The 16,215-nt window shown below is 34.3% G+C and overlaps 1 protein-coding gene across 1 annotated transcript in view; it reads right to left on the bottom strand.

The window, feature by feature from the left end:
* LOC150106041 (uncharacterized) overlaps positions 1 to 16,215 on the bottom strand; it is a 54,952-nt gene that overhangs the window by 30,790 nt on the left and 7,947 nt on the right. Inside the window, exon 4 of the mRNA XM_090393782.1 lies at positions 3,416 to 3,457. Coding sequence (XP_090249908.1) covers positions 3,416 to 3,457 — 42 coding nt within the window. The remainder of the gene's footprint in view (positions 1 to 3,415; positions 3,458 to 16,215) is intronic.

Genomic DNA, 16,215 nt, shown 5'->3' with positions numbered 1-16,215 from the left:
CAAACACCATTAAGGGCACAAACACGACATATCCACATCCCCCCCCCATACACACACCGAAAAAGTTAAATCGTGCTCAAGCAATGGCAGTCTGTGGGCTGGTGTACTCACCTTTACACCTTAACCAGAAAAAAGCATATATCTTTATGGGGTGCTTAATGGTCATAGCCGTATACCTCCACATAGCCTTTAAAGGAATGCAAAGAACCGACCAGGGCTTTTGACCTAATCCAATCCTCATTCTAGTAGTGCAGCCTGTTAGGTATCTACCTGGATACTGAAACAATGAGGATGGTCTGGCAATTTGGGATTTAGCTGATCAACTTGTATTCTTATTAGCTTTAACCATGATAAAATGTTGTTGCAACATGATAGAATTTCATGCTGGCTGGGGCGTCGCTCGGTTAATCAATGCCCCCGTTCTTTTCGCCAGGAAACTAGAGCAAACGGTGAAAAGTCAGCTACTGGAACAAATCCTAAAACACTCCAGAACTCAACATCACCATGTTCAAGATCGGTACTATGAACATAAGAAGCCTGAATGAATTGGAAAAGTACCAGATTGACATAACAGGTAGGATTCAAACAAAAAAGAGAAAAACTGGTGAGATCTTTCTGAGCAATAAATAGAATATATTATATCCAGACAATGACAGTCAAACATTTCCTCCACTTCTACTAAGATAGAAGTGGAGGAAATGTTTGAGGTTTTAGAGAAAGCAACTGACACAATGAAAAATGAAAAGTTGGTCCTTGTTGGAGAAATAAAATACAGAGTTGGAAATGATCGTGAGACATAAAAAATATTTTGAAAAAATTTGGAGAAAAGAGCAAAGTTAATGTAAAATATCTGTTGGATTTCTGCTCAGTACATGCACTAGTTATTACTAACACAATGTTCCAATATGAAAATGTACACAAATTCACCTGGAGAAAAGAAGTAAGGAATACGAAAAGTCTCATTGACCATGTTATTGTTGATAGTTACGTTTTCTCACTGGTGCAGAGCACTAGGGTGTACAGAAGCGGATTTGAAACTAGAAAGATCACAATTTCTCCTTAAGCAGGACAACGCTGAATTTCATATCGAAAAGAACATGTAAGAAAATGTTAAAGTGAATAAAAGTTGAGATGCTCTCAGATGTGAACTGTAGACTAAAATGCAAAAACTCTTTCATTTCTTATTCAAGAAATGAAAGAGTTTGAGAACAGGAACCAGACCTTGGAGATTCAGTGGCAAGCCCTGACGAAAACATTGTTTGATTCAGCCAGAGAGGTATGTGGTGAGGTTGTCTACAAGGATAGAAAAATCAGAACTACATGGTGGATACAGGAAGGTAAAGAGGCAGTGAAGGAAAAGAAGAAAGCATATCAAACGTTCGTGGCAAATAAGTCAAATTGTGCTCTTAAAGAATACAGAGACAAATGTAAGAAAGCTAAACACTGTGTAAAACTAACTAAACAAAAGTCATGGGAAGCCTTTTGTAAGAACAAAGGAAATAATATCAAGAAAGTGGCAAGATATTCTGGAGGGTGTTGAAGAAGCTCAGAAATGGAGGAAAGATTGCTGTAAAGGAATTTGAGATGATAAAAGGACATGAAAACTGGAGAAAACGATATCCTTGATATATAGAGTAGTTACTTCGAAAATTGCTAAATTAAATAATCAGTGACAGCAAAGTGGTAAAAAGCACTGAGCAAGCATGCAATCAGGAATATATATCCATACTTGAAGTAGAAAAATGTATCAAATACCTGAAAGGTAGAAAGGCAGCTGGAGTAGATGATACTCCACCAAAAATGCTCAAGTATGGAGGTATAAAAGTCTCACAGTGGCTCCACTGCATAGTTCATAAGGCCTGGACAAAAGAACGAATTCCAGATGACTGGAGTAGAGCACTCCTTGCACCCATATATAAAAAGAGAAATGAAATTGTATCTCAGAATTACAGAGGTATTTTCCTACTAAGTGTTCCTGGTAAGATTTATGCAAATATACTCGAGAAACGGTTGAGAAGGATTGCAGAAGCAAAGCTTTATAAAGAACAGGCTGGATTCAGGCTAAGTAGAGGCTGTCAGGATCAGATTTTCACTTTATGACAAATAGTTGAGTAATCATCGGAATATAACAAAGATCTGTATATTAAGATTGTAGATCTGGAAAAGGCATATGACAAGGTGCCAAGAGAGAATCTATTCAAACTCTGCAGTTCTACGGTGTCAATGGGACATTATATCAAGCAATACTCAGTCGTTATTTGGGTCAGCAGCAGATAGAAGTCAGCAGATAGAAGGAAGTCCAGGAAGATAGTTTAATGTTAAATCTGTTGTCAGACAAGAATCTGCATTATCCCCTGTGTTATTCATTATTTATGTGAATCACATTATGAAGGAATGTGGTTGTTAAACCTGATATCATAATTGGAGATGTTAATCCCAGCTCTTTGCTTTATGTGGATGATGTTATACTTCAAAATAAATCCGCTACAAGTCTGCAAGATTCCCTGACTAAATTGAATAACTACTGTGATAGATATGGTATGAATATCAGCAATAACAAGACACAGACAATGAAAATAGGCAGAGGCATTGAAAAATATCAACTGCATTGTGAATGGAGAACCTGTGGAACAAGTGAAACATTTCAGCTACTTGGGCACGATTTTTAATGAAGATGATAAATTCAATATAGAAATAGACAACAAAATCAGAGCTGGTATGGTAGGAAGTCAACTGAATAAATGTATATAGAATAAGTGAGAAGTTAGTCAAAACACTAAATTAGTTGTATACAGAACAGTGTTCAAACCAATTTTAACTTACGGATCCGAGAGCTGGGTTAGAAATAAAACACTTGACTAGAGACTGAAAATATGAGAGTCCTGAGAAAGATTAGGGGCGTGAACAGATGGCATCAATGGCAATATCGTATTAAAAATGAGGATATTAGGATATATAACTTGATATTGTTAGCATCTAGGAATGTGTTAGCAGAGCTAATTTCAGCCTATATACGTGAACAAATAGGCATTAGCTGATTTTTTATTTTTTATTTTTTTGAAATATACTGCATATTGATAAAATAAATAATTATAAATGAATATGGAAAAATGCACAATACATTGATAGTATTATTATTATTTAGAGACAGTTAAATAAGATATTCAATTATCATTATGTACTGAATATTTATAGTGAATAAAAATGTAATAGTGATACTTGAATCGCGTATTTGTAAATAATCTATATATGTTAAGATGATAACAAACTTTGTCAATATATATATATATATATATATATATATATATATACATACTGTTATTATCATTATTATTATTATTACTGGCACTTCCATGCAGTCCATAGATTCATCGCGGAAAGTCAATGATTAATTGAGATATATACATATACTTACTCGAATTTCATTCTTAAGTCTGATGATGTCATCTTCAATATGCTGGACAAAATAAAATAAAATAAAACGAACCAGTTTGAGTTTATATTGAAATACAGAAGAATACACTTGAATATAATAAAGAAAAAGCAGTTAAAATATTATTTTCTCTTGCCAACTATATATAAAGAACATAATGACACAAAAATAATAATACAGCAATCCCTCGCTTAATGCGTTTTTAAAACAGGGTATATTAATCGAAAACCCACTAATCGAATATAGTAATCTATGGAAAAATGTATAATTCTTTCCTCAGATTTCTTTTTTGACGCTTAAGTTTTTTTATAAAAGAATTAGGGTATGCCTCATGGCCTAGTTAAAGGAAAACCATGAAGCTGAAAGACAATAAAACATATTCAGAATATAAATTTATTATTCTGCTTCTTAACAGAGAATTGAGCTAACGTAGTTTGGCGGCATTCTGTTTTCTTTTTTTCATACAACTGACGGTATGGCCCTGTTGTCTCTTCTGCAAATTTCACTGGCTCTGTATTCGCCAGGGTCGGTCTCTAAGCATTACTGCTTAAAAACTTCGATTGTACGAAAGCTATTTTCAATTTTTTCTGTGAAACCTCTTTGGACTTGTCAGTGATTGAATTTTCTTCATATTCTCCAGAATATTCCACTGTGCATCTAAATTTAGCAGGTCAGAATCACTCAACTTCTCAGAATGAGATTTAATTAACTTAGATTCATTTCAAAAGCCTCTAAAATTATTTGCACAATGTGGAAAAATGTGTTTCCAAACAGCTCGCATATTGCTAGCAGTAATTTCATTCGCCTTTGCGACTTTATAACCAGGCTGAGATTTCTCTGATTTGGCTAGAAATGTCTTGGAAGGCATTCGCTTCCAATAAAAGGCCGGTTTCATCGACATTAAATACTTGTTGATCACAATAGTCCCCTTCTTACACAATTTTCTTCAAAATCTATGGATATCTCTTTATCTGCAATTGCAGCTTCCCCTGTGAGTAGAACATTATGTAGGCTATTTTTCTTTTTGAAACGCTCAAATCACCCAGCACTAACTTGGAATTCATCTTCTTTTCCATCATTGATTACCTTCTCTTTCCAGGTTACAAAGAGACAATGCTTTTGATTTAATAAGGCCAGTGTTTAGCAGGATCCGTTTTTGGTTACAATCTTCGATGCATGTAAAAAGAAGTCTCTCTAATTCAATTATTATTATTATTATTATTATTATTATTATTATTATTATTATTACGGGAAACTACAAGGAGTATTTAGACTCATGGAGTGAGGCCCTAAACAACTACTCAACATCCACACAATATCTATCATACTTTCCCTTAAATTCATTCACAGTCATGGCACCCACAACAGACTCTAGCAACTTATTCCACTCATTCACCACTCTCCAAGTAAAAAACCTAGTTCTAACACCCTTGCTAACCACACTCTTGCCCAGTTTCCATGGATGGCCCCTAGTCCTCCCACCACCAGTCCAGTTCTGTTCTGAAAAATATCCTCTGAATTAATCTTATAGAAACCCTTCAGTAATTTGAATGTCTCAATCATATCACCCCTTTTCCGCCTATCAACCAATTTCTGCAACCCACAAATATTCAACCTGTTCTCATAAGGTTCATTCCATAGACTTGCAATGATCTTGGTCACTCGCCTCTGGATGCTCTCCACCTCCTCCCCATCAAGAAGAACCCCTGCGCCCAAATCTGGGCACAGTAGTCAAGATGGGGTCTTATCAAGGCTCGATACAGAGGAACAATAACTTGTCTCTGCTTTTCAAAGTATTCTTCAGTAACCAAGTGATTTGATGAGCTGATTTAGCCGCTTTTGCAATGTGCCCCTAAACTTCAACTTTCTATCCACCAACGTTCCCAAATCCCTGCCATCGTCAATCTCCTGGAGTGCAGTTCCACCAATCTGGTATACTGCTGCTAATCTTTTCACCCCAAAATGCATAACCTTACACTCTGCCACATTAAATTGACATCCATTCTTCTTAGCCCAGTCCTGCAATCTATCCAAATCATCCTGCAAAATTTTGACATCATGTGCATTCACTATTGCTCTACCCAACTTTGCATCATCAGCAAACAAATGAACAGATCCCCTTAGATCCTTTCCTATATCGTTAATGAACAAATTAAATAGTAGTGGTCCAAGAACAGAACCATGTGACACACCACTAGTCACAGGTCGTCTTTTGGACTCTACCCCTGAACAAACTACTCTCTGATATCTCTCCATCAACCACCATCCTATCCATCTCACCAACCCTGTATACATCCCCATATGTTGTAGTTTACTGATTAAGATTCCATGTGGCATCCTGTCAAAGGCCTTAGCAAGGTCCAGCAGTATCACTGTATATCCATTACCTTTATCCAGTTCAGCCGTCACTCTATTATAAAACGTAAGCAAGTTAGTGAGACATGATCTACTCTTCACAAAACCATACTGTCCCCCATACAGTATTCCATTTTCATCTATCTATTCCTGAATTTTTCTCTTGACTACTTTCTCCAAAACCTTGACAACGACTCCTGATATGCTGATCGGTCGGTAATTTGCAACAGCAGTCTTGCAACCTCCTTTATGCAGTGAAACTATTTTCCCCTCTTTCCACCCGCTCGAGACTAACCCAGACCTGAGACTCAAATTAAACAACATGGTCAATGGCACTGACAATTCCAATCCCACAGGTGTATTCATCCAATACCATCCAATCCCACAGATGTATTCACATTAAGGTTTTGTAATATACTATTCACCTCCATTTCGTTCACCGCAATTCCCGTATAAGCTATTGGTTTCTTCATTCCTGCAATATCACCACCTGGATGATATACACTTGAAAAGTGCTCGCTCAGTAATTCCCCTATATCAACTGATTCAGTTACCTCCCTACCATCGGCATTCCTTAAAATCATTCTGTCGTATACATTTTTTTCTTTTACTAGCAGCATATCGAAAAAACTGTTTGGGATTATCTTTGGCTTGCATGGCTAATTTCCTTTCATAATCCGGTTTTGCTTTTTTTACCACACGCGTTACCTTTCTGGCCTGTGCGCTTTATACTGTTCATGGGCCTGCAGGTCATGTTACTGCTTAAATTCCCTCCACAGTTGTTTCTTTTTTTTTGCAGCTTAAGCTTAATGGTGTTATTCATCCATTTAACCCCTACTTCATTTACTATCCGGACTCCAGGTATACAGTCAGTCATTACCTCCTTCAAACTGTAGGTTGATAGTGCTTCTCATGCACTATCAACCTCCAGCCCTTGCAGTTTTACAAGCCATGGCACTGATCCAAGCAATCTCCTAAGCTTGTCATACTTACCAACTCGGTAATTCCACATGTACCCTTTCTTAATTGAAAATTCCAAACATTCAGCTTTAGCCATCTCCCACGTCAAGACATTATAATCACTCTCACCAATTGGTGGCAACATGGTCATATTCATTACAGTCAAATTCTCAGATGCAATTACTAGGTCAAGCACTCTCGAACCCCTAGTATATTCCATTATATGCTGTCTCAGGTAGTTATCCCTTAATAACTGCATAAAATCCAATTCCTTCCTCCCATGTGTCCTCTCCTCCTTCCAATCAATGTTACCCTAGTTAAAATACCCCATAATAATTACCCTCTTTCCACTCATTGCGTCTATTTGTCTATGCATACCATCTCCACCATCTATTCCATCACCTGGTCTATATCAGCACCCAACTGTATATTTTGTTCTGCTAGTCTCAATCTCACACATTAATAGTCTCCAATGTGCGCTTTTCACTATTCTACAATACAACTTCAATTCTCCTTGGCTGCAGTTCATCAGCTATCATCAATAACACTCCTCCCCATTATTTTCTCTCTGTCCAGCCTGAACACACTATACCCTTCACATTCTATCCCACTAGCTATATCATCCTCTGTTGGCCATGTTTCACTAATGCCAATAACCTGTGGCCAGAAAGAGACAACCAAGGCCAAAAATTCTTCCTTCTTGTTCCTAATACTCCTGGCATTAGTATACATGAAGTGCAGAAGCCTGTTAGTCCCACCCCTATCTTGATGCCTTATATTAACTATCCCATTCTGATTTGTTGTCCTTCGTACCAGCTCAGGCATATTATACACATTCTTACACTCAACTGCCTCCCTGATATCGGCATATCCACTATCCCCCCCCCAATAGCTCTAGTTTTCCTGATTCTGCACATCCACTTTCACGTCATTCAGCAAACCTTTTCCAGTCTCAGCACACACCAAATCCATTCAGGTGCAAACCATCCATCTTATATAAGTCCTTTCGCCCATCAAACTCACTCCATACGGTCCACAAACTCCACACCACTTCTCCTGAATAATCTGCGCATAAGATCATTTGCAATTATGGTCCTCCTTCTCAACTCTTCTCTATGATACAGCGGCAACGGATTTGGGATTAAATTAACCCCAAATTCATAGCGATTAATAATCTCAGTACTACTTACAGTTGACTCTATCACCTGTCTCCCTAGCAAATCCCATTTCCCAGTTTTTTGACCATTTACTGTATCCTTTATCAATAAATGCTCTAAATGCCAAGCGCGCAATCCATTTAGGTGCAAACCATCTCTCTTAAAATACTCCTTCCTTTTATCAAACTCATCCCAGACATTCATAAAATGAATATTCAGTTTCATTTCTTTGCAGAAGCTTTTACACAATCTTGACATCATTCCATTTACTATAATTGCTCTTCTGTTTAATTCATCACTATCAAATCTTGGTACCACACTCATGATCTTTCCGTGTCGCTCTATGCATTCATTGTTGTCATTAAATCCTTCAAATCCTGTCTCACAGAAAATCTTTCGCTACCTAGATCATTCGTCCCTATAACTGCAATAATCTCACTCGCTCTATCTTTCTGCAATTTCACAGCTTCAGTTATATCCTTAATCTTTGACCCATGATAACACGCTTTAATTAGTCTACCATCCTTCATACCCTTAATTATAGAATCCCCATACAGCACAATATCTTTTCTGCTCCTTTTTAACTTGACATCCTTTACCCCCACTGATTCTTGTTTTTGTCCCTGATCATCTCCTACATTCTTTTGTATATCGCTCAGCAATCTCTGTGTATGTATTTCTGCACTATTTATTCCATGCACACACTCATTTAATTCATTACTAAATAATCTGTCATTCTCATTTCATGTCATTCTTAATCCCCCCATACTTTCTATTCCATAAAAAACATTAGAATATATTGGAATGCTGAAATATAGACTATACAATTTGGTCAGATCAAAATTATAAAATACATTACAGTCATTTAAAAATATCAGTTCCTTTGTCTCAGGAGAACTTGCACAACACAGTTTACTCCACATGCTTCTATCAGTTACATTGGGTATGGCTGTATAAAAATGGCTGTATTATATGGTAATATTATATGGCTGTATAAAAAAGGAATGTCTCCTATGAGACCGATGGCACCTAACTGTAAAGTCTTGATGATCACCTAAACTTCGGGCATTAGACAAACCAGATGTATCATCATATATTACACTAAAACTTCGGTGTTTATACGAGTCAATTAATGCAGGCAAAACAGTTGATACATTAGAAGATGTGAAATAGACTGCATTATCTTTCATTTCTACCTTGACATCAGATTCAAGAAATGATACCATAGACACACAAATGATGAAGATGTTAAGTAATCTGGGTTGACATCCCTAGTAACTACAGAAGAAATGGCTGACTCAGATGACATATCAAAACTAGAAAATAAAGAATTGATGTCATCTCTACCCAAGATTTTAATTGGCAATTGAGAATTAACTGTAGCATCAGAAACTGACACACATTCGTCTGAATTGATGAAAGGATTGTTGTCCTCACTACCCGGGATTTTGATTGGTAGGTGAGAATTAGCTGAAGAATCAGAAACTGATAGGGTCAATACACTGGTATTTACACTTTCACCAGTGTATTATATACAACTTCACCAGTGTATATACAAATCAAAGTATTATCATGATTGGTATCATTAAAGGATAAGGAGTCAGACTTGCCAAATGAGTATGTCATCTAAACCAACATTCAAGTGTCCTTGATCTGGATGCTGAAGGCCAACCAGATCAAGGCCACTTGAATGTTGATTTAGATGACACACTCATTTGGCAAGTCTGACTCCTTATCCTTTAATGATACCAACCATGATAATACTTTGATTTCGAGTGCATGCATGATGAACTTGAAGCAGCCTTACCTTTCTCTTTGTATTCAGCAGTTGATTCACCCATTTTTGTGTTCTTGTTCTATCTTTGCTCTGGACTCGCCTTGTTCATTTTTCTTTATTATTTCAAGTTTTTCTTCCATCAGATTACTTTTGAAAATGATTCGAAAAGTAATCTGATTTTCTTTTTTTTTTTTTTTGTAATCTGATCTTCTATTTTTTGTTCACTAATTCTTTTATCATAATTAAAGGTTAGGAAAATAATTTAAAATAAAAAATTAAGGAAAACAATTGCACGAGATATGACCCACAAAAATCAAAGCAGACGACATAAATTTTGGCGGTAATGTATAGATCGAAAATTTTTAAAATCTGTACCATTTATTTTTAAGAAGTATATAGTCGCATTAATCGAATTTGGGTATCGAAAAAAATGACGCACTAATCGAAAACGCACTAATCGAGGAATTGCTGTATCCACGTGATATCCAGCGATATCACGTGTTTAACCGCTGGTTAAAGCAATAATGAAAAAAAATTGAATTCACCATTTGAACTTTTATTAACGAGCCACAACTTTTGACAGGCTTCAGGATATTTGACAAGTGTACTAATACTTATCGATAACTTAATTATATTGTTTTAATATAGTTAAGTTGAAAAAAGTATTGACTACATTGATAGAATAGTAGTTACTACTTATTTTCATCCTCACAAGTCAATGGTTCTAACCTGTCCTGAATTCCTTGCGATAAATCGATGCTAATATAGTGTTCTTCATTTATTTCTTCATACTATTATACACAGAGTAGTGTTTTGTAGAACGGAATGTTTTATGCTTAGATTAATCTTAAAAATCATAGTAAAGAATGGACACCCATGCATTCTTTGAAAATACTGCAATTCTAGTATCCATCCATAGATTCATTGTATATCATCAGATGTAGCATGGTCACTCAGCTCGTGGGTGACATACTGGACCAATCCGCTTTTATGCTTATCCGGAAGATTCAGCTCACGGACCACGAGTCACTTCCTACACACCTAATCCATCTAACTCAGGGTCTACCCACTATTTCATTTTCAGGATAGTTACTTTTCTATTAGTGTTTTGAGAAGTCCTCATTCTATATCTCTTAATGTGTCCAAATTTATTCACGTTTCTTTTGTCAATACTCTTAAGGAATCATAATGTTCTACCGATCCTTTCTAGTGCACATCCATTGTCTGCTTTTCAGTATATGAGATCTCAAAGCAGCTACCCTTTTTCTATTAGACTTCTTTAGTTTCCAAGATTCATATCTATAAGTCTCCATTGAAAACACAGCTGCATCCAAAATCCACAGCTTTATTCCTGTAACGATAGATCCATCCATCACGAATTTAGACAAATCACTTTTTTGTTTTACCACTCTTAAATCTTTTTATGATGTCTAATGAACAGCAACTTCTCCATTTAGCGATGGATCACAGGTACGGATTTGCTGACTTCCTCAGTTATTTTCTCTATATTTCCATTGAGAACCATAATCTTTTTCTTCTTGGTGTTTAGAGTAAGTCGTCTGTTCTTGCTGATCTCATAGGATTCGTTCCATTTATTCCTTTCGATTAAAATCAGAATATTTCAGATTACTTATCCATCTGCCACCTGTCTTAATTCCTGTCTTGAACTCACCCAGTGCAAAATAACTAATGATGTTCCTCAGCATGGATGACGAACAGGTGAGGAGAAACTAGGGATCTTTACAATAAGCCAATCAGTTAATCCAACGCCTGTTCTTTCCATGGCTTCTTGCTCACTGTGTAAGTTACCTCTCAACCTGATAATTTGCTGAGGAAAACCCATTATTTTGATTAACTTCCCACTATCAATTTCACATACTGGACACAATCAAAAGCTTTGGAGTAGTCGATTAAACGCATTACGAAAGGAGTCTAAACTCTTATGCTTCTCAAATATCTGTTTAAGGCAGGGGTCGGGAATCGGCGACTCTTGGCTTTACGAAGTGCGGCTCTCTTATATTGAATTAAAAGATACATAATTAATACAAACAACTAAATGTTGTTTTTTGATACGGCCTGTTCGTGGAGCTAGATACTATGCATGTGTGTGTTACGCTTGAACTTTTATGACATGAACACAACTGACAACTACGTTACATTTGAAATACCGCTAAATATTAACCCTACCTAAGGTAACTAGCGCCACGGCGAAAATTTGAACTAATTAATCAAACTAATTATTGTCAAACACCACGGTGTTTAGATACATACGGATTTTAACTGTCAAAATAAATATTCTGTTAGTTAACTTATTTATTGCGGTACTAAACTGGTGTTTAGTGTCAGATAATATTATGCACAAATTAATTTTTATTATGTTGAATTTGTGTTTTTACTTGCAGGTAAATTTGTGATAATAACCCTCCTAATGTGAGTTCAAGAAAAAGAAAAATAATCGAAGAAAACAGAGGATTCAATAAAATGTGGAGAGAGAAATTTGCATTTATAGAAATAAATGGAAATCCGCAATATTTAATTTGCCATCTACGACTTCAAAATAACAAATCAAGTAATGTCGTACGACATTTTCGAGGAAACATTTAGACTTCAGTAAAAAATATCCTGAGGGTGATAATAGAAAAAAAGCTGTTGAAGAATTAAAAAGAAAACATTGCTTCAGCAAAGAAATTTATCAATCTGGACGAAATCTTCATCTAATACGTAATACGAGATACATAAAAAATTAAAGCTTTACCTCTTTCGGCTAGAACTGTCATGGAACAGATTGTAGCAATTTCTGCAGAAGTTTCAAATATGCAAATTATGGATATTAATTCTGCCAATTTTACATCTATCGCAGTTGATGAATCAAATGATATTTCCGATATGACACAATGCTGCGTGGTGGTTAAATATATCACATCTTCCGGTATTCGAAAAGAACTTATTGATCTGCTAACACTTAAAGGACACACTACAGGTCAAGATATTTCAGAAAGCCTTCTAATAAGTTACAGAATAAAAATATAAATATGAATAATATAATATGCATTGCGACCGATGGCGTACCTTCTATGATTGCCAAAAATAAGGGGTTTGTTAAATTATTCTCCACTCATATTCCACATGGAGTTATTTCATTTCATTGCATTTTGCATCAAGAAGCTTTAGTTGCAAATTCTTTGGGATTATTACCACAACTAAAAAGAGTGATGGATGTTGTTGTGCCAATGATCAGTTTAATTCGATTTCAGGCGTTGAATCACAGACTTTTTGACACATTTTTAGAGGAACTAGGTAGTCAACATAAAGATTTAGTGACATTTACATCTGTACGATGGTTATCGAGAGGAAAAGCATTAAAACGTTTTTTACAGTGCTTAAAAGAAGTAATAGTTTTCTTAACCACTAAAAATTATACCGTAAATAATGTGGAACTTCTCAGTAATCCCGAATGGATATAAAATGTTTGTTTTTTGCTTGATCTGACTGAACATTTTAATCAGCTAAATTTGAAGTTGCAGGAGAAGGGAAACACAGCCTTACAATTACTAGAAGAAGTCCTTACCTTTGAAGAGAAACTAAGAGTGTTTTTCGAAGATGTTACTGAAGAAAAATTTATATATTTTGAAAATATAAAAAATCATGCATTAAATGTAAACCAAGAAAAAGTTGATTGTAAAATATTCGCTGAAATGATTACTGTAATTTTAGATTCATTTACAAGCAGATTTCAGGATTTTAAAAAAACATCAGAAGATGAAATTAATATTACATCCGTTAAATTGCAATTTAAAATTAATAGATATTGAAGTTTTTCCTAGAATATCAATTGCAGAACTACAAATGGAGCTTCTGAAAATTCAGAATAAAAGCATCTGGGTACAAAAACTTCAGAGAATGGTAGCACAAATTGAAGAAAATGAGGAAACTATGGAAGTGGAAGAAACACCACAGGAAATTATATTTAAATGTTGGAATTCTTTCCTAACTAATTATTCAAATGCCAGGCGACTTGCTTTTGGGGTTTTGATGCTTTTCGGTTCAACGTACAATTGCAATCAATTTTTCTCTTCAATTAATTACATTAAAAATAAGTATAGGAACAAATTGACTGGTGAAAGTTTGAAAACCGAATTACTATTAAAGTACACGACATGCAATCCAGATTTAAGTAAACTTTCTGAGAAGATGCAAAAACAAAAGTCTCATTAGTGAATTTTAAATTAAAACAATCAAATATCTATTAAAATACATAATATTGTATTTTTGTTTGGACTAATTCTTTTTTGCAATATTATACTTAATTAAACATGTTTTGTGATTAAAAACTTAATCAAACTTAATGTTTTTATTTATTGAACATATAAAAAATGTATATGCAAACACAAAAGTGGTATTTGATATCTGGAAGTACTGAATTAAAAATAAATTTACCTAAGTTTGAACTAACTGCAACTTTGAGTCACCAGGAAAAATCAAATTGAAGTTACGGCTCCCAAAAATTTGTTTTTATTAATTTTTTTTGGTGGAATGGCTCTTTGGTTCAAAAAGGTTCCCGACCACTGGTCAAAGGCAAAGGATCTGATCTATGGTACCCTTGATTTTCACGAAATCTGCTTCTTCTAGAGGTATACCTCAACTTTGGCTGCCATCTACTTAGAATGATCTTTAATAAATTTTTGCATGCCTGAAATATTGAAGTAAGATGAATTGAAGTAATAGTTGTTTAGTTCTCACTATCGTTCAAATCTCCTTTCTTTTACAGTGCTATGAATAGCGACTTATCCACTCTCTATGCCATGATCCTGTCTTCCATATCCTTAATATCAATTTATAAAATACTGTTATCTTTCCATACCCTCTGTCTGGCCTTAATTAACGATGTTAAAATTCCACCATATACGTGTGGTCTTATTGTTGTTAAGTTCTTTAAGTGGTCTTTTAGCCTCATGTCCAAATGGAGGTAGTTCTAAATTGAAATTTTACAGGTAAGAGGGCTATTCTAAATTTCCCTTATCCTCTCTCTGCTATAGAGTTCCACACACTTGTCTATCAATCCGTTTTTTTTTTTAAATTTCCAATTCTTATGTTATTACTACTCCATTCCTCTCTTTGATAACATTCAATTGTGGATTAAACTTGTGCTTAAGGTGATGAACATCCTGTCTCTTCACATAATAATTTTTAGCATGTTAATTTTCCTCGTCCTGCATGATGGCTTTTCTGATTTCTGTATGTAAGCTCTTATATTTTTTACTCCATGTGTGTCTCTTCGTATCAGCAACATCCCTCCCTTCAATCAGATTTCAAATTGAATTTGATATCCATGGGGCTCTTGGCCTTTTGATTGGGCCCATATAATAAGCTTTACCCCTCCCCAGAGAATTTCAGGTGTGTTCTTATTAATCTCCAAAAGAACATCAATCGTGTTAGTTCCTTCTGCGCATCCGCTTAGTTATTACTCTAGCATTCTGTGAAGTTACGTCTGCTCAAGGACAAGTATGCATAACAAAGATGTTCGTCTTCTACTGAGAGAGTGTCTGGATGTAATCAATCTTGTGATTTAACGTACGACTGGTGATGTCCATGTACAGGTGAGTTGTGGGCGAATTTGAAAGCAGTATTGGCAGTAACTAATCTGCTAGCATGGGCAATTCGAACAGTCTTTCACCAGGTACGTTATGTTTTCCCAGAGAAAACCTGCTTCACAGAGATCCAACTGTTATATTTTTTCCTACTTTTGCAATGAAGATCCCTAATATGAAGAGTATATATATATATATATATATATATATATATTATATATATATATATATATATATATATATATATATATTTATATATATATATATATATATATATATATATATATATATATATATATATATATATATTTATATATATATATATATATATATATATATATATATATATACTACTCTTATATATATATATATATATATATACTACTATATATATATATATATATATATATATATATATATATATATATATATATATATATATATATATATATATATATATATATATATATATATATAATATATATATAAGAGTATATATATATATATAATATATATATATATAAATATATATATATATATATATATATATATATTATATATATATATATATAATATATATATATATATATTATATATATATATATATATATATAATATATATATAAGAGTATATATATATATATAATATATATATATATAAATATATATATATATATATATATATTATATATATATATACTCTTATATATACAGCTACCATTGACACATTGGTAGATGAGGGTTAAGTCTTAGAAAAAAAGAATCCTGTTTTTAGTGGTATTATAACAAAGTAGAACTCTTGCCTGATCTATCCACAGTCCACAGTACCACAGGTATCCCACAATGCTTTGAATCGCTTTGATAAGCAATAAGCTCATCATCTTGTTTTCTATAAATTTCTCCAGTCCAGTAGGCCATCATTAATTTTTGAAACATTCCAGTTAA

Source organism: Typopeltis vanoorti, chromosome 6 (genome assembly GCF_054136105.1).
Source record: "Typopeltis vanoorti isolate ZY-2024b chromosome 6, IOZ_Tvanoo_1.0, whole genome shotgun sequence".
Classification (NCBI taxonomy): Eukaryota; Metazoa; Arthropoda; class Arachnida; order Uropygi; family Thelyphonidae; genus Typopeltis; species Typopeltis vanoorti.
This window is presented reverse-complemented; position numbering and strand designations above follow the sequence as displayed.